The sequence below is a fragment of the Nicotiana tabacum genome, chromosome 22, assembly GCF_000715075.1.
Source record: "Nicotiana tabacum cultivar K326 chromosome 22, ASM71507v2, whole genome shotgun sequence".
Classification (NCBI taxonomy): domain Eukaryota; kingdom Viridiplantae; phylum Streptophyta; class Magnoliopsida; order Solanales; family Solanaceae; genus Nicotiana; species Nicotiana tabacum.
The window spans coordinates 194,940,647-194,965,831 of record NC_134101.1 but is presented as its reverse complement, the minus strand read 5'-3'; the positions used below and the strand labels follow the sequence as shown (position 1 = coordinate 194,965,831).

General features: G+C 40.6%; 1 protein-coding gene across 1 annotated transcript in view; it reads right to left on the bottom strand.

Annotated features, from left to right (window-relative positions):
- Window positions 1-461: 461 nt before the first annotated feature.
- Window positions 462-25,185, bottom strand: part of LOC107795246 (uncharacterized) — an 80,580-nt gene continuing 55,856 nt past the window's right edge. The window contains exon 13 of the mRNA XM_075244122.1: window positions 462-502. Coding sequence (XP_075100223.1) covers window positions 496-502 — 7 coding nt within the window. The 3' untranslated portion in view covers window positions 462-495. The remainder of the gene's footprint in view (window positions 503-25,185) is intronic.

Genomic DNA, 25,185 nt, shown 5'->3' with positions numbered 1-25,185 from the left:
ACCTACTCTGATACCAAGTTTGTCACGACCCAAACTGGAGGGCCATGACTAGCACCCGACCATACTTGTCGAGCACCAACGTACATTTTATCTAACCTTCTTTATTATCTTTTACGGCTGACGAGATCAATATAAATGGTAGACATGGATCATGGACAACCAACAATAAAAACTGACGGCAGAACATATATAATATGGGATGACCAGACAATCAAGAAACTATATATAAGGTATGAGCTACCACGCTACCATGATAGACTATACAACAAAAACTAGCCGACAAGGCATACCAAACTATACATGAGTTGACACCTGTCTATGAGCCTCTAAAGGAACATAAGTGCTGCAACATAGCCGGAACAGGGCCCCGACATACCCATAATGTCTATAACAAAAATGCATACCAAGACCAAGGCAAGTCCGGAGAAAGGATCTCTCCAATCACCGCTGAACTGGACAGCCTACTGTGGTGGGGGAGCTGCACCTGCCTGTCTATCAGGACCTGCAGCACGACATGCAGCGTCCACAAATAAAAAACGTTAGTACGAATAAAGTACTGAGTATGTAAGGCAGGGAACCATAAATACGATCAGTAATGTAAGCAAGGATAGAAAATATATAACCTGTAACATCTTAGTACCTCTGAGGGCTACTGACATGAAATGCATGATACATATGTATAAATACATAAACCTTTAAAACATTCGCCTCTGTGGGCATCATCATCATCATATCATACCCAGCCATAATAGCCTCAGTAAAAAATGTACCCGGCCATTATAAGGCTCGGTAGAATCGTACCTGGCCACGTGGAGCTCGGTAAAACCCAACTGATCAGTGGTTGCACAATAGGTGTCGTACCCGGCCAACTATAGCGCGGCTCGGTAGAGTAAAATAGATACATATATATATAATGCATGCTCGACTCATGGAATCACATTCTAAACCTTTTGGGGTGACGTAAGGTCGGTATCTGTTGTACATGTTATTAGGACCAATTATTCATTACGAACCTTATAAGAATCAGGAAGTACCAACAACATTGATAACATAAGAATAAGAGAAGCAACATTAACATCAATTGTTCCATAAGAGGGAAAACAATGTAAGTACTGCTAGCTTCTAAGAGTAGAGTATCTTTGGAAGCTCGTTCATTACATTATGTACAATCGGAGTCGTGCAAAAGAAGGAAAGGGATAGCCTCACATACCTTGTATATACTGCCCCAATCTCAAGCTATGCAATTGTCAAAACTCCTTAGTCTACAATAAGAGAAACGATATTATCGTTATCATTTAAGCGTCATAACTATTATGTATCGACCACAACCTATTTTACGATGAAACGGACAGCACCTCCCCTATATATATGACTTCACACCATTCAAAACAATCACCAAACAGCCCAAACAACATCAATAATAAACATATTGAGCCTCCCAAAATAGTCCACGCACAGCCTAATCACTTCATACATACGACGACCACCGTAGTCGTGTCAAACGACCCGGAAATGTTACGAATAACTATCATCCCACAACCCTACATATATTTGGTGTTTCTCCACACCCTTCCTCCTCCAAAACTCCACAAAATAGTAGTAAAATACGTAGCCCAACAGCAACGCAAAACAGTCCACAAATCAATAACATTACTACCAAGCCTTTCGATATATATTTCACAAGTTCTAGCTTCAATGGCTTAGCCGCAACTTGGATAATCTTAAATACATATAGATTAAGAGGTTACTTACCTTTATACAGAAATAACAACTCCAATTTGACCTTAAATTTCCATGAAATATCCCTCCAATGCTGCCACAACAACAAAAAAGCGAAACTAGCGATCAATTAGTGTTTTTCGGCACTAGAATCATTTTAGAAGGCTTGAAATCACCTAGGATTGATATTAAGAACATGAGGGAGTATTTACAGAACATAAACCCTTTAAAACAACCTCCCACACGAGCTGAAACGACACAAAAATGAGCAACAACAAGAAGAACAAGAGATTTACTAGCGCCACGGAATTCCCGACACTTGATTTGTGTTGTTTGCCCTTTTTTGGGTCTTGAATCTTGAGAGAACCTTGAGAGGATGTTCCTAGGGTTCTAAGGTCTGAAAATAGTGAGAAGAAATGACTTAAAACGGGTTGGAGGCATCCTATATAGGTCCAAATATCTTAAACCGCCTTAGTAGGCCCCATAGAGAGGTGCTTGGTGCAGTCTCGCGAAAATGCGAATATCTCTCTACTCCGAGATCATATCGATGAACGGTTTAATGTGTTGGAAACTAGACTCATAGATATTTAATTTGGTTGGTATATCACCCCGTAATTCCTTGTAAATTAGGAGAAAATATTAGAAACATTTGACCTAATGTTTAAGTAAAATTATGAACCTAAGTTGCGACAACTTTTGTCGACTTTTGTTTCATAACTCGTTTGACTTCAAGACTTATGATATGGAAATTATATGATTAAAATACCTTAATACATGACCTCTTGAGTTTATTAAGCACCGCTAGATTTACCTGAAAATACGAGTTACAACATCCTTGATTCATTTAACTTCTAATACTTGTTAATCACCCTTATACACTCTTGTATCACTTAAGACCAATAGGATTGACTTCTTATCATCTCAAAGATAATTCCTTCTTGGATTTATGTTAACTAATATATGGCATGAACTAACACATGTGGATATGGGTTGTAACACTAGGTCCACAAATCGAGTCTCATATTGGGTGACGGTCATGCCACCCTAATGAAGGCGCTCAATTTTCCTGTGATATCCCTGGTTAGACCGCACCGATTGGACCCGCTCAGGTCCCGAAGGAATTCATTGCTACCCTCGTACTTCAAAATGCACTAGTCCACTTAGTGGGCTTTATGGAGAGTGTGGCCAAGGCCAGGGTATTTCCTATGGCACCGGCTGTATCTTAGGCTGGAGGAGGAGCTCAGACTCCTACCACTCACACTACGGAGCAGATGGCTCCTATATATCAAACTCTGACAATTCCGTCAGTTGGAGTTATTCATCCCATTATTGCTACACACCCCAAGGAGAGGCCTGTGATGTCTTTTGAGGGATTGATGATGTTGGATAAGTTTACCAAGCTCTTTCCTACTCATTTTGGCGGTACAACTTATGAGGACCCACATAATTATTTGGACCATTGCCACGAGCTATTATGCAACATGGGTTTTTTGGAGTCCAATGGAGTCGACTTTGCACTGTTTCAGATGACCGGTTTTGCTAAGAGGTGGTGGAAGGATTATGTTCAAGCAAGACTGGAAGGTTCACATCCACTCACTTGGGATAAGATTTTGCAACTATTTTTTGAGAAGTTCATTCCTTTTACTCTGAGAGAGGAGTACCGCAGGCAGTTTGAGTGCCTCCATCTGGGTAGTATGACTGTTACCAAGTATGAGACTAGATTTTTGGACCTAGACCGCCATGCAGTTATCTTGATTCCTACTGATAGAGAGAGGGTGAGGAGATTCATTGATGGACTTACTTTTGGTATTAGGCTACAGATGACCAAGGAGACGGGGGATGATATCTCTTTCTATAAGGCTGTAGAGATTAATGGATGGATCTAGATGATTCATGGTCAGGGTAGAGAGGCAGTATCTAAGAAGAGGCCCCATCATTTTGGTGGTTTTGGTGGTGCCTCATATGGAGGCAGAGGTTCATTGGGTAGAGGCTATCCTCAACGGATTATTTATTCAGTGTTTCAGGTAGCACACGGTGGGCAGTCGTGGTTCTTATGGGTCTCAACGTGAGCAACTAACCTATAGTACACCTTCAGTTCTTATCAGTGCACCACCAATTCAGAGCTATCACAGTGGTTATCTGGCTTGTTAGGGTCAGCCTCAGCTTCAGTAGACACAGCAACCGAGAGAGTGCTTTGAGTGTGGAGGTACAGGTCACATCAGAAGGTACTATCCTAGATTGATGAGCAGTAGGCCACAGTAGTGTAAAGACCAGTAAAAGAATTCTTAACCAAAACTCGGGATATCGTGGTGCCGAGTTGGATTCATATATTGTTATAGTAGAAATTCTTTGCCTTTTGGATTGAATCGTACCCTTCAAACTTAGAGGAAAATGTTGCTCAAAAGAACGCATTTCTATGGCCCATTATGCAGCCGCATAATCACTCTGCGGATCGCATAATGGCCGCAGAGTGAAACAGAAAGTTGTCCAATTTTGACGCTAGTTATGCGGCCCAATTATGCGATCGCATAATCGCTATATTGGTTGCATGTTGATTGCATGTTGATTGCATATCTGCCTTGAGATTTTGTGAAGGGAAGTTCTACGGTGCATTATGCGACCGCAGAATAGGTATGCGGACTACATACCGATTGCATACCCAGTCAGAAAACATAACCTCCTGAAGGCCCTTGCTGCGGTTACTTTGCGGGCCGCATAACCATTATGCGGTTGCATATGCAACCGCAGACCTGTGTCGGGGCACCCATTTTCTTAATTTAAAACTCGACCCCCATTCCTTTAAAACACCCCCTTAGGCCATTTTCAACATATTTCTATGATAATTGGAGTAAGAGGTAAGGTTCAAAGAGAGGGGAATGGGTCTCCATCAATGGTTCACCAAACCTTGGCCTAAACATCTTGAAGATTAACAATCAAGGCACCTAGGTCTCCCTTCCAAGAGGTAAGCTCCTATCACCCAAGCTCTCAATTCCATATTGTAGCTAAAAGGGAACATTAGTGAGGTAATTTATGAGATTAGGGTGGTTACCTTGCATGCATGTGATCCTAAGGTATGTGGGGGAGTGCTAAAACAAAGATAGGAAATAATGGGGAATGGGTTGGAGGAATCTTCCACTAAAAAGGGGCCATGAGACCCTGACACATAATGTTTGATATAACACTCCAATGAGCTAGGGCTATGATCAATTTCCTAATAATGAGCTCAATTGTGCTACATTGTTAAATAGATTGAAGGTGCTAAAGGTTACGGAACTTGTTGTAGGAATTAGGGAAAGATTCAATTAAGGTATGTATGGCTAACCCTCTTCATCTTAGTATTGAACTCTTCGTGTCCGATTAATTGGCGTGAGTTCCGAGTTAATCATACTAGATGGATTGCCTTAATGTGTTGGGCTGAAAGATTTTTTCCAAAATTGTTCTAAGTGTTTATCCTGAAATCATGCTAGTTGAAAATGTGATTATGTTCTCCAAGTGTTCTTTTTCTTTCCTTATGTACGCATGCCTTATATGATAGCACTTATCGACATGGATGATGAAGTTATTTGAATGAATAATAATAATAAAGGAGAGGACTTGAATTATAAAAATGTGTCCAAGTGCCAAGAACACCTTACTAAATGGGGTTGTTTGTGCCATGTAATGGAAAATGGAAATAAATGTGAATTAAGGAATAATTTAAAGAGGTTATGTCCCAAGTGAGATGACTTATCCGATCAGGCCAAGATCGGACGCCATGTTGTACACATGGTGGCATTTATGTTGGATTTCTGATTATTATTGTGAATTTGGATATGTCTCACTTGGGATGGCTTAGCCGGTCGGGCTGATACCGGACTCCGTGTAAAAATGTGGTGGCATTTTAGGTTGTTGAACTTGGCACTAAAGATTATTAACCTAAAGAGATGGAAAGATTTAACTGGAACTATGTGAACCTTATTTGGTGTTTACTTGTAATCCTGTGAAGTACTTGTTGATTTTATAATTGCCTTCTATTTGTTCACTGTTCATCCTATTAAGATTTTTTTTTGCCTTACATACTAGTACTATTCGACAGTACTAACGTCCCTTTTGCCGGGAGTGCTATCTTTCCCTCCTTACAGCAGTCTTGGCGAGCCCCCATTTCTCCTAGGGGTTGTGCAGTTCTTCTTTTGTATAAATTTCTATATTTTGAGGTATAGTCGGGGCCTTGTCACCGGCTTTGTCATATTGGTCTTTTGTATCCTTAGAGGCTCTGTAGACATTTATGTGGGTCATGTATGGGTGTTGGGGTGGTCATTGGATCACGTTTTATCTTGAAACTTTTCTCTACTATATTTTCAACTGTATGTACTTTTGGAAACTTAACTATGGCATATTGTGTTTAAGTAAAAATGAACTAGCAACGTTTATATAATTATATAACTGATCTCTCCCGTGTTTAATGAGTGTGATGCGTTTCCTTCTTTGGATTATGAATAAGTCGGGTAGGAAAGGCTGGATAGGCTTGCTCGATCGGGTTCACTCAGTTACGTGCCGATCGCGTTCCTCGAGGTTGGGGCGTGACAAGTAGGGTACTCGTGCCATGATTTTGGCACTGGTTTCTCTACCGCTTGCACAAGTAGCTAAAGGCCGGTGGTTAGGCTATTAGAGGTGGAGGCCAACCAGTTAGAGATCGTACGAGAGGCAGAGGTCATAGTGGTAGGGCCCAGCTGCATTTTTATGCATTCCCAACTAGACCTAAGGTAGAGTCATTTGATGTTTTCATCACAGGTATTGTTCCGGTTTTCCATAGAGACGCCTTAATTTTATTTGATCTGGGCTCTACTAATTCATGCATGTCATCCTTTTTTGTTTCATAATTGGTTATGCCTCGTGATTCTTTGAGCTCGTGTGTATGTGTCCACATTAGTGGAAGATCGTGTTTATCACTCGTGTGTGGTTTCAATTGGGAGCTATGAGACTAGGTTAGACCTTCTACTTCTTGATATGGTGAACTTTGATGTTATCTTGGGCATAGATTGACTTTCACCTTATCACTCCATTTTGTACTGTCACACTAAGGCTGTGACATTAGCCATGCCAGGGTTGCCTCGATTAGAGACAGAGGGACTCCTGGCCATTCCACTAGCAGGGTTATTTCTTATGTGAAGGCTCGGCATATGGTCGAGATGGGGTGCCTACATATTTGGCCTATATCCATGATTCTAGTACGGTGGTTCCTTCCATGGATTTAATGGCAGTTGTGCGTGAGTTTTCAAAGGTGTTTCATAAAGATTTATCGGGGATGCCTCTCGACAGATATATAGACTTCTGAATTGACTTGGCATTGGTCACTCAACCTATGTATATTCCACCATACCATATATCCCTAGTTGAGTTAAAGGAACTGAATGAGCGGTTGTAGGATTTGCTTGACAAGGGATTCATTAGACCTAGTGTCTCGCCTTAGGGTGCACCACTGTTGTTAGTGAAGACGAAAGACGGCTCTATGAGGATGTGTATAGACTATCAGTAGTTAAATAAGGTCACTATCAAGAACAAATATTTGTTGCCGAGGATTGATGACTTATTTGATCAGCTTAAGGGAGCCAAGGTTGTTTCTAAGATTCACTTGATATCTGTCTACTATGAGTTGAAGATTAGGGAATCAGATGTCCCTAAGATAGCTTTTTGAACTCGGTATGGTCACTATGAGTTCTCAGTGATGTCATTTGGTTTGACTAATGCCCAGCAACATTTATGGATTTGATAAAACGGGTATTCAAGCCTTATCTGGGTTCTTTTGTGATCGTCTTCATTGATGATATTTTGGTTCCCGTAGTGGAGAGGAGCATGAGTAGCATCTACAGATTGTACTTTAGACTCTAAGGGATCTTTAGTTATATGCCAACTTTTCAAAGTGTGAGTTCTATTTTGGACTCGATTACCTTTTTGGACCATGTTGTATCTTCTAAGGGCATTAAAGTGGATCCTGTGAAGATTAGGGCAGTTCAAAATTGGCCTAGACCTACCTTAACTACAGAGATTCGGAGCTTACTGGGGTTGACGGGTTATTATCGTTGGTTCATAGAGGGGTTTTCATCTATCTCAACCTTATTGACCAAGTTGACTCAAAAGGGTTCTTTTTTCAGATGGTCTAACGAGTGTGAGTTGAGCTTTCAGAAGCTCAAGACTACATTGACTACAGACCCAGTGTTGGTATTGCCTACAGGTTTGCGATCCTACACTATGTATTCTGCTTCATCGTGTATTGGGCTTAGCACGGTTATTAATATAGGATAGTAGGGTGATTGCCTACACGTCTCAGCAGTTGAAGGTTCATGAGAATAATTACCCAGTTCATGACTTAGAGTTGGTAGCCATTATTCACACGCTATAGATTTGGAGTGATTATCTGTACGACATTTATTGTGAGGTCTATACCAACCATTGGAGTCTCCAGCACTTATTCAAGTAGAAAGACCTTAATTTGTAGCAGCGGAGATGGTTAGAGTTGTTGAAAGATGTCACAATATTATACCATCCAGGGAAAGCCAATGTAGTGGCTGATGCATTGAGTTGGAAGGTGGAGAGCATGGGTAGTTTGGCATATTTACCGGTAGTAGAGAGGCCACTAGCCATGGATGTTAAGGCTTTAGCCAACTAGTTTGTGAGATTTGATGTTTTGAAATCCAATCATGTTCTTGCTTGCATTGTGGCACAGTCTTTGTTATTGGAGCGTATCAACGCCTCACCAGTTTGATGATCCTCACATGTTGGTGTTAAAGGATACGGTGCAGCTTAGTGGTGCTAAGGAGGTTATGATCGGAGATGATGGTGTTATGAAGGTTTAGGACCGGATTTGTGTTCCAAATATTGATGGGTTGAGAGAGTTGATCCTTAAAGAGGCTCACAATTTGCGCTATTCTATTCACCCATGTGTCATGAAGATGTACCATGACTTGAAGCAGCACTATTGGTGGTGGGGAATAAAAAAAAAGTCATTGTTGCATATGTATCTTGATGTTTGAATTATCAATTGGCAAAGTATAAACATCAGAAACCGGATGGATAGACTCAGAGATTGGAGATATCGGAGTGGAAGTGGAGCGCATCACTATGTATTTCGGGGTAGGCTTGCCACGTACATTGAGGAAGTATGTCGTAGTCTAGGTTATTATGGACCGATTGACTAAGTCCACACACTTTATTTTTGTGGCGACATTCTATTCTTCAGAGAGATTGGCTTAGATTTACATTCATGAGATTATCTACCTGCACGGCATGCCCATTTCTAATGGAGGCACACAGTTTGGCATATAGTTCACATCGCATTTTTGGGGAGCCGTGCAGAGTGAGTTGGGCACGCGGGCTGAGTTGAGAATAGCATTTCATCCTCAGACAGATGGATAGTCCCATCGCACTATTTAGATCTTGGAGGACATATTAAGTGCATGGTTTATGTATTTTAGAGGTTCATGGGACCAGTTCTTACCTTTCGCAGAGTTTGCCTACATCAACAGTTACCAGTTGAGTATTCAGATGGTGCCGTATAAGCCCTTATATGTCACGCCCCGAACCTGGGACTGGACATAACACGGCACTCAGTGCCTGACTACATGTGACCGAGCGAATCAACTAGGTGGCAGAATCAACATGTGATATCATAACATACTAAATGCGGAAGATAAACTAACATATGCTGATATACTGAAAATTTGAATGATAAAAATCAAAGTGTGGAAACACTAATATAAGTCTTAAACATGTCTGTAGACAATATTGCTTAACACAAAAAGTTTGTAACTCTGTCTAACCGTTACTCTAGTCTATGAAGCCTCTATTTGAGTACTGAAAACACTGACTGTCTATAAATACTTAAAGACTGTAAAGTAATGATAATGCCCCGAAAGAACTAGGGATCACCAAATAGCTGGTACGAGAATCCTAGCGCTCTGAATCATCAACCTATAAATCAGTACCTACATCGTGAGATGCAGGCCCCGGGAAAAAGGGGACATCAGTACAATTGAATTGCACGGGTATATAAAGCAACTGAAAGAAAGAATTATAAATGATAAAACTAATACTAAGCTGATAACTGAGAACTGATAATTAATAACTGAAATTATAACTGTTGAAACTGAAACTGAAATGATAGCTGATAACTGAGATGATAACTAATAACTAATAACTGATGACTGAAATAATAGCTGATAACTGAACTGAACAAAGAAAGTAAGGATATGAATACTCCCTCTTCTGAATGATGAACAACCTGCTTATTTGAATATTAAACTGCGGCCTCAGGCCTAATATATATGCGCACAAACTTCAGCCTCGGGCCCAAGTATATGTATACATAACTACGGCCTCAAACTCAAAATGCATAAATCATAAACTACGGCCTCATGCTCAAATACAGGTGTTCAACATTCAAGGATTCAAAATTAGGAACTGAGAATCATACTGCAACACGTGATACTGAAATACTGAATCACACTGAGTTATATGATACTGGAATACTGAATAGGACTAGACTTAGACATGTATTCTTGAACTAATTATGAACACTGAAACTTCAACTGTTTATGACATGCTGAGTAATCTGTACTAAGACTCGGGGGCATCAAACCCAAGTCTATATTGAATATGCACTGAGCTCACAACGTTCAGAGTGAAAGTCATGAACGAGTTATGAATCTAGAGAATAGAAGTTCTGCAACTATTCAAGGAACTAGGCTTAACTATATTTCTGAGGCAATTAGTAACGTTGTAAAAAGAAATGTAATGTAGGGAGAATCATTAACATTCCCAAACATAGAGAGTTAGACTCACATACCTCAATTTCGCCCCTTAGTGATACTACAGTGATCCACAATACTAAGAACCTTCAATCTACAATAGCAATATCCAATGGAACCAATATTAGTAACAAATTCCATAACTTAAGTCATTTAGGCATATTATCAAACACCTTGTAGGCATAAATCTCTACATCTCATCACCATATAATTAGTTCATCCAACTACCACCATTCATCAAAAATTTACTCCACCATAATGATTAACCAATTTATAACTTCCAACATCACATATATGACCATCCATCCACACCCAACCAACAAAATTTCATCAAATAATCATCTTTCAATCTCTACAATAGTTATGTAATTAAATTGGGAACTTATGGCTTTCAATCACCATACCAAGAGTTCCAGTACTCATATTTCCTTAATAAATTCATACATGTAAGTCTAAGGGTGTAGGATTACTTTTTTGGAAGAAATCTTGCAAAACCCTCGTTTGAGTTCTTGAAAAAATCTCTTGAAGATCTAAGTATTTTATGTGTAGATTTCATCAATACTAGTGTAGAAATGATGGAATCTACACCAAGATAATGGGGATTTCTTACCTTGAAGATGGGAGGGGTTGGAGGTCTTGAGAGACTGGAGGAAAATCCTAAAATTCGTCCAAAAAATGGGGGAAGATGGACCCGAAATTGTGTTTATAGGCCTAGATTTCGAATGCGGCCTCGGATGTTTCGCATCCCCAGTTCACTCCTATCAGGAGCTCGGATGCTGACCCGGGTTCTATGGAAGCACTTCACTGCCAACCCCTCTTTTGGGACACGGCCTCGGATGTTTCGCATCCGCACACTCCTCCGCCAGCCGTTGGTAATTTGGTCATAACTTCTTGTAGAAATATCCAAATGACGAACGGTTTAAAGCGTTGGAAATTAGACTCAAAGAACTTTCATTTGGAATTTTAGTCTTTCATGTAATTTTCCAACTTGTCTTAGACTTATGTCTCTCCTTAGACCCCAAATCACTTATGATATACCTCATACACTTATTATCATATCCAATTGAAAACCATCATATTAATATATATATATATATATATATATATGTGTGTGTGTGTGTGTGTGTGTGTGTGTGTGTGTGTGTGTGTGTGTGTGTGTGTGTGTGTGTGTGTGTGCATTTGGAATTTTAGTCTTTCATGTAATTTTCCAACTTGACTTAGACTTAGGTCTCTCCTTGGACCCTAAATCACTTATGATATACCTCGTACACTTATTATCATATCCAATTGATAACCATCATATTAATAGTCCTCGTCCGCACACGACTAATTCAGATTTACGGAGTGTTACACTACCCACACTCATCCTGATAGGGCTTCACATGTCTAAAAGATCACATTAATACTCATTTAACACATCCACAACTAATCCAGATTTACGGGGTATTATATTATCTCCCCTTTGGGATCATTCGTCCTCGAATGATTATTCTGGTTGTAGCTACGACTAACTCTGGACGTTAAGCAGGACTGATGGAACCATGTGAACACTGAAATGCCATGAACACTTGCATATTAAACTAAATGAATACACGATTACTGAACTGATGAGATACTAAACTGAATAGGTACTAAACTGAATGGCTACTAAACTGACTAAACACTAAATGACATGGAGATTGTAAATAAGGTCTGTCGCGCCCTCTTTTTCTCGCGAAATTAGGTTTATGACATTTGGGACGACAACTTGTTCCCTTTTGGGATTTGGGTTTTGAATTGAAGAGTCGCCACCTAATGATTTAAATGCATTAGGACACTAAGAAGGGTTTTGATTTGAGTAACCAGAGATTGGGTAAGGGCTTGAAATTATCCCAAGGGGAAGGTGTTAGGCACCCCTCAGGATCCACTAGTGTGGTTCCTGGCCAAACCGTTGTTGTGACTTTAGGTACAAATAACACGTAGGCAAGTAAGAACTTCAAATAAGAGGGGATTTTCACGTAATGGTTACAAATAAACAAAGTTGGAAAGAACTAAAGAAAGAAATAATTTGAAAATTTAAAAGAAACAAAGAAACAAAGGAAAGGGGGGTCCTAGGTTTATTAATAATATGGATCACCCCACACAACATCCGGTAATCACTCCTTAGTGAGGGGCTACATGTGATGTTATCGCATGGTCATCATATCCATATCTACCCTTTCTCACCCCGTTAAGGTATTAAAGCGCGGAATGATCTCGTTTACTTATTGCATGCTATTACCCGTCCCAATCCTATCAGCCCCGGAGGTATTTAAGACTACTAATCCTAAAAGGGAGGTATTTTAGGTTTGTTTTTAGTTTCAAAGGCAAAATTCTAAGGCGACATACAAAAATATGTATAGCAAGTTAGGGAGGAGCACATAACAAGTAAAAAGGCTCAGATATACCTCCTTCAATCAAAGAAGCACATAATTAGCATGACTTACACATACTGTTTAGGGTCTGATTAAGAGCTTAAAAGTTAAGGCAGATTGATATATTACATAATTCAGATAAGAAACCCGAATCAGGCCTATCTGCTGGTTGTAATTAATAAAACATATTCTATTTATAATTTTCACCCTAAAGCTTGCCTAAGTATTGGACAAGGATCCTATAGACATGGTATATAATGAATTCAGAAAGTATTGAAATAAACAACATGCGTACTGGATAAGAAAGGTTGCCAGAGTATTATAGAAAGGCAAGTTTTTAGCAAAAAGGTTATAAGTTCTACAGATGATGACACGTCGTTATTTAAAAGTAAATGAAGCGATTCAGATTCGATTAATAGTTCCTATAGACATACTTTCTATGCGTTGTCGATTTTAAAACCTTTTATAGACATGGTAAAGAATGCAGAAGCCTTATAGACATGATATCTAGATGCTGAATTTTTTTTTTGTTTAAGACCTATGAACATGATTGCTAGATGAAGAACGGATATACGGGATTTAGAAGGACCTATAGGCATATTTCTCTATATGCAGATGCAGAATTTAGATTTCCAGGTACTTATGGACATGATTTCTATATGATAGCATACAGAATTCAGAAATACTTATAGACATGGCATCTATACTCAGAGGGAGCTCAAGGTCCCAAGGCAAGGCTCACAAGAGGGGGGCATAACTTAAGGACTAAGAGAGTGTGCAAGTGCAGAAACAGAATTTTGAAAGGGGGAAAGGGAAATAGCTACAAATAAGTACACATAGAGGTATAGTGGGAATAGGGAAATTGAAAAGACTAGGCAGGTTGTGGGTATACCCAGCAATTGAGAGTGCTAGTATACCCAGAAGCCTACTAGAACACATTATTAGAGGTTAGGATCCCAAGGGATCAAGTTTAGTTCATGGACAATAATTTGAATTTTGGCATGCCTTAAACCATAGCTCAAACACATAGGGGGCAAGGGTTTTGGGATTCATAATAGGAGCAGGTGGAAATAAATTAGCATGCTAATTCAAGTATAGAAACAGTAAGTAGACATGGATACAAAAGCAGTAAATAAACACATTGTTGTGGTGCTAAAGCTTAAATTAGGACATACCAGTTTCAAAGAAATAAATAGAGAAAAGCAGTAGGTCTTGTAAACAGGCCACAGTGCAGACAAGAGAGAATACTATTGTGTATGAATGTGAGTTCAGAAAGATTGTGAATTCCTTTCTGAGTTTGTGAAAGAGGCGTGCCTTTATAGTGTGAAAATCAGGAAGAAATAAGGTAAGAAAACAGTTAAGGAACTGATTATCAATTAAGAATCAATCACACAAGACTTCTTTTAATTAAGGAATTCAGATTCAAATGGGAAAACTACTTAAGGGAAGAAGTCCAATAAACTTTTTGTGCAAAGCATGCAATTAGGGGCAAATACATAAAAAGTTATTTAAGGGACAGAACTTTGAAATACACGGTTGTACAAATAAGGTAAGAAAATCAATTAGTAGCCAGTAAATCAAGAGTCAGAGATTTTGTAATTATTGGTCCATGAATGAACCAAGTTAGAAAAGCTGAGAAAGGTTTTAAATTAAGTCGAATCATAGGGAAATCAGCAAACAATGGAAAGAAATCAATCAGACCTATTAAGAAGGAAGTCTGAACCAATCCCAAATTTGAAAGCTATTTTAGAGGGAAGTCCATCACATATAAAGAGCATACATACATGTCAAGCTGAAAGAAGATGTCGTGTCAAAGCAAAATCAGTAGATAATAGGCTACAGGAGCATGGTTGTCACATAGGTTAGCAATGTAGAAGAGAAGTAGCAAAAAAGATCCAGTGTAAAGCAAAAGTCAGAATCATATGAAAAATAAGGATTTCAAAACTCAGTTCAAAGACTCGGAACTAGTCTGAAAGAGTTAGGGTTTTTAAAATAAAACCAGTTCAGGAAAATCACATAGCCAATGGTTTCCAAACTAGGAAGAACCCCCAAATTCTAGGGTTTCAACCATCAATCGAGTGCAGAGATGAGAGGACAAGTAATTGAGTCGAAATAGGTTCAGAGGTCTCAGAAAAGAATTGAAACCTTTAACATGTTACTCTCAGCAACAAAACTCATGAGAAACATGATAGAAGAGTAACATGCGAAACATAGCAGAAGAGTTCAAAGAAAACATGGTAGAAGAAACTAATACGAAACATACTGGAGAAATTGATAAGAACAGTAGGAGAAACATATTAAGAAATATTAGAAGAAACTTAACTAGAACATAGTGTAGGAAACTTAATAAGAAACACTCGAGAACACAGTAGGGAAAAATACAGTAGAAGAAACACACAAGAATCATAGTAGAGGAAAATACAGTAGAAGAAACATATGAGAACACAGTAGAGGAAAATATAGTAGAAGGAACACACAAAAGAAAGAGAAAATCACATCTAAATATTTCAGAAAATCCCTAGATCGGAAAAAGAGATGGTTTCGAAAGTATAGTTTTTTGAAAGAAAATCCAGAAAATCGTTTAAAAACTTAGGGAAAGCATAGATCTGGAACAGATCTAAATAGATCAGAAAAACCTCAAAGCTAGGGTTTTCAAAGGAACCCAAACGGTGAGAAAGGCTTGGATCTAAACAGAAGGAGTCGTAGCCAGGCTCGAAACAGACATAGCTTGCCGGAGTAGGGCCAGAGATGGCCGTAAAGCTTGAATCATCAGTGGTCTGGACCCAAATCTTCGTGGTCGAGTCATGAAGCTTAAGTTAACCAAACTTGAGGAGCCATAGGTGGCTTGGTGGGTGGTGAGACCACCATAGATTTAGGTTAGAAGGTGGTCAGAGAAGATGAACAAAACTCATCGGAGAGGAGAGGAGAGGGAAGGTTCTAGAGAGAACCAGAAGTAGAGAGATAGAGATGAGTGAGGAATGAGAGGGGTATTGGAGGGGTCGTTTGGTTAAAAAGCTAAGGACGGATGAGAGCCGTTGATCTTTTTGATCAACGGCTAGGATTTAATAAGGTTTTGGGTCGGGTAGGGGTAATTGGGGCCTGGGTCAGGTTTTAATTGAAATTGGGCTGAAATTGGGGTCCAATTAGGGGTCAGATTTTAGGCTAAAATTGAAACAGATTGGGCTATTATTTAAATAGCCAGTTTTCCCTTTAAAATTATAAAAAATAGTAAATTAATTTCCAAAAATAAATTGAAAGCATCAAAATGATTTATAATACATAATTATCCAATTAAAAATACTGAAGTTATTTTTATAAATATAAACACCATTAAATCTTAAAAGGGCTAATATCGCAATTACGTGAAATTTAGCTTTAAAATACTAAATAAATTTATATAAATATATGCAAAAAAATATGTTAGCTATATTTAATGCAAATATGAGAATCCAATAGATGAATCACCAAAATGATAATTTTTGGGAACAATTATTGGGTTTTTCTTGATAAAATAAGGCAATAAATTGATTTAAAAATCCTTACAATTAAGAGAAAAATATTAAAACCTTGGGACATACTTAAATATGCATATTCATGCTATTTTGAAAGTATTTTGCATATTAAAATATACGGGGGGAAATTGGGTATCAACAGTTGTCCCTCTTTACTCGGGAAGGATGAAAGAGTTGTCGGGTAAAGATATGATGGCCAATTTTGACCGAACGAAAGAGTTCAAGGAGACTTAGGCCGTACTCTAGTTTTGAATAGCCTACATATCCCTGGTTTTACAGGAATTATGCCATATGTAGTTCAGGATCTATCGGCGGAGTAGGTCTGATGGAGACTTTTAAGAACGGACGCAATATTCAGGTTGGGGTGGATGGCTGAAATTTGATAGGGATGCGGGATTGCTCCTGCTGAGATGGTCGTTGCTCGCTGTTTTGCCTGCAAATAAACAATACAAGCATATATTGTGCATAAAATTAAACATGATGCAAATTCTCGTCGGACCATGAATATTTGTCCTCGGACGGTTAGGATGACGTCCTCAGACCATGGTGTCTTGGGCCATGAAGCGTATAATAAAGGATTTGCATGCCATGAAAGGATGCTCTCGGGCTATGAGAATGATGCCTCTGAACTATGATACCTTTGAATAATAATATCCAAAAAATAGAAGGGGTCCTTAGGCCATGGCATGGCGTTCTCGGGCTATGAAAATGGTGCCTCCAAACAATAACACCTTTGGACAATTTGGCGATCTTTCAGCCTATGCAATGCAGGAGGTGGCGATCTTTCAGCCCATGAGATGCAAATATAGAGGTGGCAATCTTTCAGCCAAGCAAATGTAGAGGCGGCAATCTTTCAGCCATGCAAATGTAGAGGTGGTGATCTTTCAGCCAATGCAAACGTAAATAAGGTGGCGATCTTTCAGCCAATGCAAATGTAAATAAGGTGGCGATCTTTCAGCCAATGCAAATGTAAATAAGGTGGCGATCCTTCAGCCAATGAAAATGTAAATAAGATGGCGATCTTTTAGCCAATGCAAATGTAAATAAGGTGGCGATCTTTCAGCCAATGCAAATGTAAATAAGGTGGCGATCTTTCAGCCATGCAAATGTAAATAAGGTGGCGATCTTTCAACCATGCAAATATAAATAAGGTGGCGCTCTTTCAGCCATGCAAATGTGGAGGTAGAGCTTAATCTCGGAAGATAGAATGGTAGCCTTATGCAATGCAGAAATGCAAATGGAGGTAGAGCTTAACCTCGGAAGGCAGAATAGTAGCCTTATGCAATGCAGAAATGCAGATGGAGGTAGAGCTTAACCTCGGAAGGTAGAATGGTAGCCTTATGCAATGCAGAAATGCAGATGGAGGTAGAGCTTAACCTCGGAAGGCAGAATGGTAGCCTTATGCAGGTAGTAAAGGCAAATAATAATAGAATTTTCTTAGCTGATAGCGGATCACGATATTGCGACTGCTGGGGATACTGTGTCTGTCGGGGACACTGCGTGCGGATAGAAGCTATGAGTAAGTGCAACGATTTTGAGGGTCGTATTTCTGAGCAATGTGAGTCTCGTGAGTGTATAGTATATTTGATGATTTTGCATCTCAAGTGCCTGCATCCAAAGAAAAATCGTGAGTTTTGTAAAGAGGGGAGGTTAGTTCGTATCCCCGTTGGCTCTGCTTGACCTGCTGGGCTTGGATCTGGTGATATTGTACGTATCATTGGCGTAGCGTTTCTAAACAAAGTTATTTTAGAAATAAACATGCATGATTTTGTAAAAAAATGACATAAGTGTATAATCAAGAACAACTTTTAGATGAACCAGCGACTGTGACGTGGTCCAAGACATTGCAACCTTCCTTGTTACGGAATTTTGAGAGTCCTCCTCAAAATTCTGCCCCAGTTTACTTGGTTGCTACTTCTGACTGCTGCTAGCGATGATTAGCTGAAATTAACTTCGGAATTTTGAGGGTCCTCCTTAAAATTCTGCCTCAGTTTCCAATTGCGGGGGGAAATGAAAGTTTTGTTGAATTGTGACTGAACCCATAGGGCTGCCTATGCATCCCCTCTTAAACGAGAATCAGGTCAGGCATAGTTCAAATTACATTTCTACAAGTATAAGGGCTCCTCCTGTTAGAACTCGGTGAACCATGTACAGACCCTGCCAGTTGGGAGAGAATTTACCTTTGGCTTCATCTTGATGCGAGAAAATTTTCTTTAACACCAGCTGCCCCGGTGTGAACTGTCTTGGCTTGACTCTTTTGTTGAAGGCTCTGGACATCCTGTTCTGATAAATCTAACTGTGGCAAACTGCATTCATTCTCTTTCCATCTATAAGAGCTAGCTGCTCGTAACGATTCTTTACCCATTCAACATCGTCTAGCTTTGCTTCCTGTATGATTTTTAATGAGGGAATTTCCACCTCGGTGGAAATGACGGCTTCTGTACCATAAACTAGCATATAGGGGGTTGCCCCGGTTGATGTGCGGACTGTGGTGCGGTATCCCAATAAAGCAAATGATAGCTTCTCATGCCACTGCTTATGCTTATTTATCATTTTCCTTAGTATCTTTTTGATATTCTTATTAGCGGCTTCTACTACTCCGTTCATCTGAGGTCTGTAGGCTGTAGAATTCTTGTGTTTGACCTTGAAGGTATCACATATGGCTTTCATCAGGTCACTGTTTAGATTGGAACCATTATCATTGATGATTGATTCCGGAATCCCGAACCGACAAACGATACGGCCGCGGACGAAGTCTGCCATGACTTTCTTAGTCACTACTTTGTAAGATGTTGCTTCGACCCATTTGGTGAAATAGTCGATTGCTACTAGGATAAACTTGTGCCCGTTGGAGGCGGCAAGCTCGATTGGTCCAATAACATCCATTCCCCAGGCAGCGAATGGCCACGGTGAGCTTGTTGCAGTAAGCTCGCTTGGAGGTACCTTTATCATGTCTGCATGTATCTGACAGCGGTGGCATTTCCGTACATACTAGATGCAGTCCGTCTCCATAGTCATCCAAAAGTAACTAGCACGGAGTATCCTCTTTGCTAAGACAAAACCGTTCATATGTGGGCCGCAGGTCCCAGCATGGATTTCTTCTAGTAGTTTAGATGGTTCCTTCACGTCAACACACCTTAGTAATCCCAAATCAGGAGGCCTTCTATAAAGGATTCCTCCGCTGTGAAAGAAATTGTTGGACAACCTTCGAAGTGTGTGCTTCTGAGTAGTGTTTGCAAGTTCTGGGTATTCTCCTTTTGCCAAATATTCCTTGATATCATGAAACCAAGGCTTTCCATCTGCTTCTTCTTCGACATGAGCACAGTAAGCTGGCTGATCATAGATCTTTACCGGAATGGGGTCAATGAAGTTCTTGTCTAGATGTTGTATCATGGACGATAGGATGGCCAATGCATCGGCGAACTTATTCTGGACCCTGGGAACATGTCGAAATTTTATCTTTATGAGCCTCTTTCTCAATTCCTGTACATAATGCAGATACCGGAGTATCTTGGAGTTCTTAGTTGCCCATTCTTCTCGGACCTGATGTTTGAGTAGGTCTGAATCCCCGATCACTAGCAACTCTTGAATGTTCATATCAATGGCCATTTTGAGCCCTAGGATGCAGGCTTCATACTCGACCATGTTGTTAGTGCAGGGAAACCTGATCTTGGTGGACATCGGATAATGCTGACCAGTTTCCGATACTAGGACTGCTCCTATGCCAACTCCTTTGAAATTTGCTGCTCCATCAAAAAACATTCTCCAACCATCATAGGATTCTGCAATATCCTTTCCTATGAACAATATCTCTTCGTCAGGAAAATATATTTTTAGGGGTTCGTACTCTCCATCCACGGGATTTTTAGCAAGGTGATCTGCCAATGCCTATCCCTTGATCGCTTTTTAAGTTACGTAAATAATGTCGAACTCACTTAACAGGATTTGCCACTTGGCTAGCTTGCCAGTGGGGATGGGCTTCTGGAAGATGTACTTTAAAGGATCCGTCCTTGATATGAGATATGTAGTATAGGCACAGAAGTAATGCCTCAACTTCTGAGCTACCCAAGTCAAAGCACAGTAGGTGTGCTCTAACGGAGAATATCGGGCCTCGTACGGGGTGAACTTCTTACTAAGGTAATAGATGGCCTGCTCCTTCCTCCTTGTTTCATCATGCTACCCCAGAATGCAACCGAAAGCTCCGTCCAATACTGCAAGGTAGAGTGGTAAGGGTCTACCTGGATCAGGTGGGACTAAGACTGGTGGTGTTGATAGGTATTCCTTGATTCTATCAAAAGCTCTTTGGCAATCATCAGTCCATTTGGTAGCCGCGTCTTTCTTTAACATCTTGAAGATTGGCTCACAGATAACTGTAATTTGTGATATGAACCGGCTTATGTAGTTAAGTCTCCCCAAGAAACTCATCACGTCCCTCTTGTTCTTTGACGGTGGCTATTCTTGAATAGCTTTAACCTTTGATGGATCCAGTTCTATCCCTTGGCGACTCACAATGAACCCAAGTAGTTTTCCGGCAGGAACCCCAAATGCGCACTTCGCGGGATTCAGTTTTAGGTTGTACCTTCTCAGTCTATTGAAGAACTTCCTCAAATCTTCCATGTGATCAGTGGCTTTCTTGGACTTGATGATAACATCGTCTACATATACTTCGATCTCCTTGTGTATCATATCATGGAAAATGGTAGTCATGGCCCTCATGTAGGTGGCCTTAACATTCTTTAACTTGAACGGCATCATCTTGTAACAGTACATTCCCCACAGCATAATGAAAGTCATTTTCTCAGTATCTTCTTCATCCATCCAGATATGATGATACCCCGCAAAACAATCCATAAATGACTGCAACCCATTCCTGGCGCAATTGTCGATTAGGATGTGTATGTTTGGCAAGGGGAAGTCATCTTTTGGACTGGCCTGGTTGAGATCCCGGTAGTCGACACAGACTCTGACCTTACCGTCCTTCTTTGGTACCGGCACGATGTTGGCTAACCACAGTCGGATATTCCACTACCATGAGAACCTAGGTTTTGACCTGCTTAGTGACTTCTTCTTTGATTTTCAAGCTCATTTCAGGCTTGAACTTTCTGAGTTTTTGCTTTACCAGTGGACATGTTGGATTAGTTGGCAGTTTGTGTGCCACAATAGATGTGCTCAGACCAGTCATGTCATCATACAACCAATCGAATATGTCTTTATATTCCCTTAGAAATTCTGTGTATTCCTTCTTTTTTGATGGCGATAAGTGGACACTGATTCTCGTTTCTTTGACGTTCTCTACATCCCCCAAGTTAACAATCTCGGTCTCGTCCAGGTTGGACTTAGGTCTGTTCTAAAACGTCTCAACTTCCTTAACAATCTCTTCCGATATTTCATCTTCCTCTTACTCTGTGTCCGTTTGTTGCGTTGTCTCGTTTCATGTCACAGTCATTGGTTCATCAAGATAAGTAATAGTAATGTTGTATAAGCAAAGTAATGAGAGAGAATAATAAGAGTAAGATTTATTGGGAAAATCGAAATGCTTTGAAAAATTCCATAACTATTTTGAAATTGAAGATCTTATTGCAAAATTTTAAAATATGAAAGGAAAGTCAACTAGTAAAAATAAAAGATAGTGCATGAGGCTTGTTCAACCTTGCTACCCCGAGGCTTTTTGGGCTCTAGTGGTTCTGATGGTCCAGTTATTGAGGAATGCTCCTCTGCTCACTGTCTGTATGGAAGGGCCTTCCTCCCCTTCCTCCTCGAAAATAACACAACAATCCATACCATTGTCTTCCAGGAACAAATTCCTTACTACTGCAAGTGCTTCCTCTTCTTCTGACCCATAGATAACATCGGTTGGCTGGAAAGTCTACTTCAAATGTGGTATTGGCTTCTCCAGCGGATAGTAAGGACCGTTCCAAGGTGGCGACCAGTTGTTGAATTCCTCCCAAGTGTACTCATATCCTAGACCGAAGGTGGTGCCATGTTTCTTTAGTTTGATAGGCTTAACAATTCCTTGGAGGTTCTTGACAAGTCCCTTGCCAGGTTCGTATCCGCTCCAGTTCAATATGCTTTTAATTTTATTGTCCCACCATTTGTCTTTGTCGAGGTGTTGACTCGCTCGATGTGGTGATAGGTTTCCCCGCCTATCTTTCTTCTGCCTCTGATTGCTGGGTTGGTCTGGCGACTGTATATGGGATTGCTACCGTCTCCGTGAATGATCACCTCTTGGTGGTTCCACTCAAATTTCACCACCTGATGTAGTGTTGATGCTACGGCCCCAGCGGCATGAATCCATGATCGTCCCAACAACAAATTGTAAGATGTTGGCATGTCTATTACTTGAAAATCAACATTGAACCAAGTAGGCCCCATTTGCAAACACATGCTGATTTCGCCAATGGTGGACCTTTGGGAACCGTCGAAAGCTTTGACATTCATGGCCCCATCATTGATCTCATGCAGCCCATTTCCCAATGTCCTGAGAGTTACCAACGAACAAATGTTAAGGTTGGACCCTCCATTAATCAGGACTCTGGTGATAAAATAATCTTTGCATTGCACGGTGATATGCAACGCCTTGTTGTGACTCAACCCTTCTGGTGGCAGCTCATCTTCATGAAACGTGATCTTGAAGATGGTGCTTCAAACTCAAGTGGCACAAACATATTTACGTTGGCGCCCCCAGAAGGCTGAATCTGGACTATAATCGATTTAAGGGTGACTATTGGCTCCTTTGGATCGTCGCCTTCTGTGATCAAATCGATCGATCCCTTAGGGTCCCAATCATCCTCTTTTTCAATCATGTGAACATCTCCACTCTTATGGCCTGGCAGAGGGTTATTGCGGACATTTGGAGCAGGTTCTTTTGCCACAATAATTTTGTTGTCAATCAGAACCTGGATCTTGTCTTTCAGGGAGCGACATTCGTCGATGGTGTGTCCTTTCATGCTGGAATGGTATGCACAGGATTTGTTTGAATTAACCCACTGATAAGGGTTCTTGGGGGTTATAGCAGGGATAGGGGTGACATAACCAGCAGTTTTGAGCCTCTTGTACAACTGGTCAATGGGTTCGGCAATGGCTGTATACTGTTTAGGAGGTCTGCGGTCAAAATTTGGTCGAGATCTAGGGAAGTTTTGGTGTATAGGAGGTGATTGATGGTGGGATGGTTGAGCACTGTAGGCTTGGTAAACATGTGGGGGTTGGGAATATCTGGGTGAAGTGGGTTGATATGTGGGAGGTGGAGGTGATTGATAAGTGGGCGGTGGAGTTTGGTAAGAGGGTAAGGGTGTCTGGTAGTTCGGAGTAGGCTGATATGTTAGTGGAGGCATTGGATAGGTTTGGTATTTGATAGGGGATTTGGTTCTCTGTGCCACTATTACGGCACCTACGTCCCTTTTCTTGGACTATAAAGCCTTATTAGCAGCTTGCAAAGCTTCAAAGTTTGTAACCATACCACTTTTGATGCCTTCTTCGATCCTTTCTCCTAGCTTGATAATGTCGGAATATTTGTGGCTCTCAATCATCATCAGCCTTTCATAATACTGCGGGTCCTGAGCCTGGACAAAGAATTTGTTCATTTGTTCCTCTTTTAAGGCAGGTCTAACCTTAGCGGTTTCGGACCTCCAGCGAGTAGCATACTCGCGAAACATTTCTGTAGGCTTCTTCTTTAGATTCTGAATGTAGAACACATCCGGCGCATTCTCCGTGTTGAACCTGAACCTGTCCATAAAGTCAGACGCCATGCTTACCTAGTTTGACCATTTCTTTGGATCCTGGCCGATGTACCAAGACAAAGCATCTCCTTTCAAGCTTCTCATGAAAAGCTTCATGCGGATTCTCTCGTCTTTCCCTACTCCAACCAGCTTGTCACAGTACATTCTCAGATGGACCCTTGGATCTCCTGTACCATCAAACATTTCGAACTTCGGAGGTTTGTACCCCTCTGGCAGTTCAACATCGGGTTGTACGCAGAGATCTTCATAGTTCAACCCTTCAATCCCCTTACTTTCTTTGACGCCCTGGATCCTGCTGGTCAATTTCTTAAGTTCTTCAGCCAGATTCCTGATGAGTGAGTCTTTATCATCGGACTCGGGTGTGCTTGAGATGGGTTGGGTGGAGTGTGGCATGGTCTCCACGTAGATGGGGGTGTTATGATGGGTGTGAAAGTGGTCATTTTTGGAGTTCAAGGGTTCTAGGATGAGCAGTGGAGTATTGTTGGAGGTGTGGAAAGTGTTGCAGTGGTGGTGAGGAGCGGGATAGTTTCGTGGCATTGGGATATTCTGTAGAGGTGTGGGGTTCTGAGCATTTGGGAAATTAACGTTGGGAGTGGTGAGGGAAAATGACAGATTCGCCAGATTCCGAACCTAATCAAGTTCTTCTTGGAATTTCAGCAGCTTTTGTTCAAGCTGGGATGCACCTTCTTTGGAAACTTGAGTGACCTCTACCGTTCAGTTAAGTTTTCCTTTACGGCGTTGTTCGAATCTTCCATATTCCCTTTGTTCTTGCTTATGATAGGACTAAGAGTAGAAGTGGGTGGAGGGCCCCTGGATCTCGTTGAATAAGATGATGTTGCCAGAGTGACGAACTAACCTTTGGGGAGGGGAATAAATAAAAAAGTAAAAACAAAAGGTAACAAGTCAGTGAGGATTATAAGGAAATGTTGCGACATTTAAACACATAGTGCAAGAATGTAAATCGTGTCCTATTTTGGAACCTCTTTGTGCCCGAGGTAGGCCTAGCGACAAGTTGATTTGGAGAACTTAGAATGCCAAATGC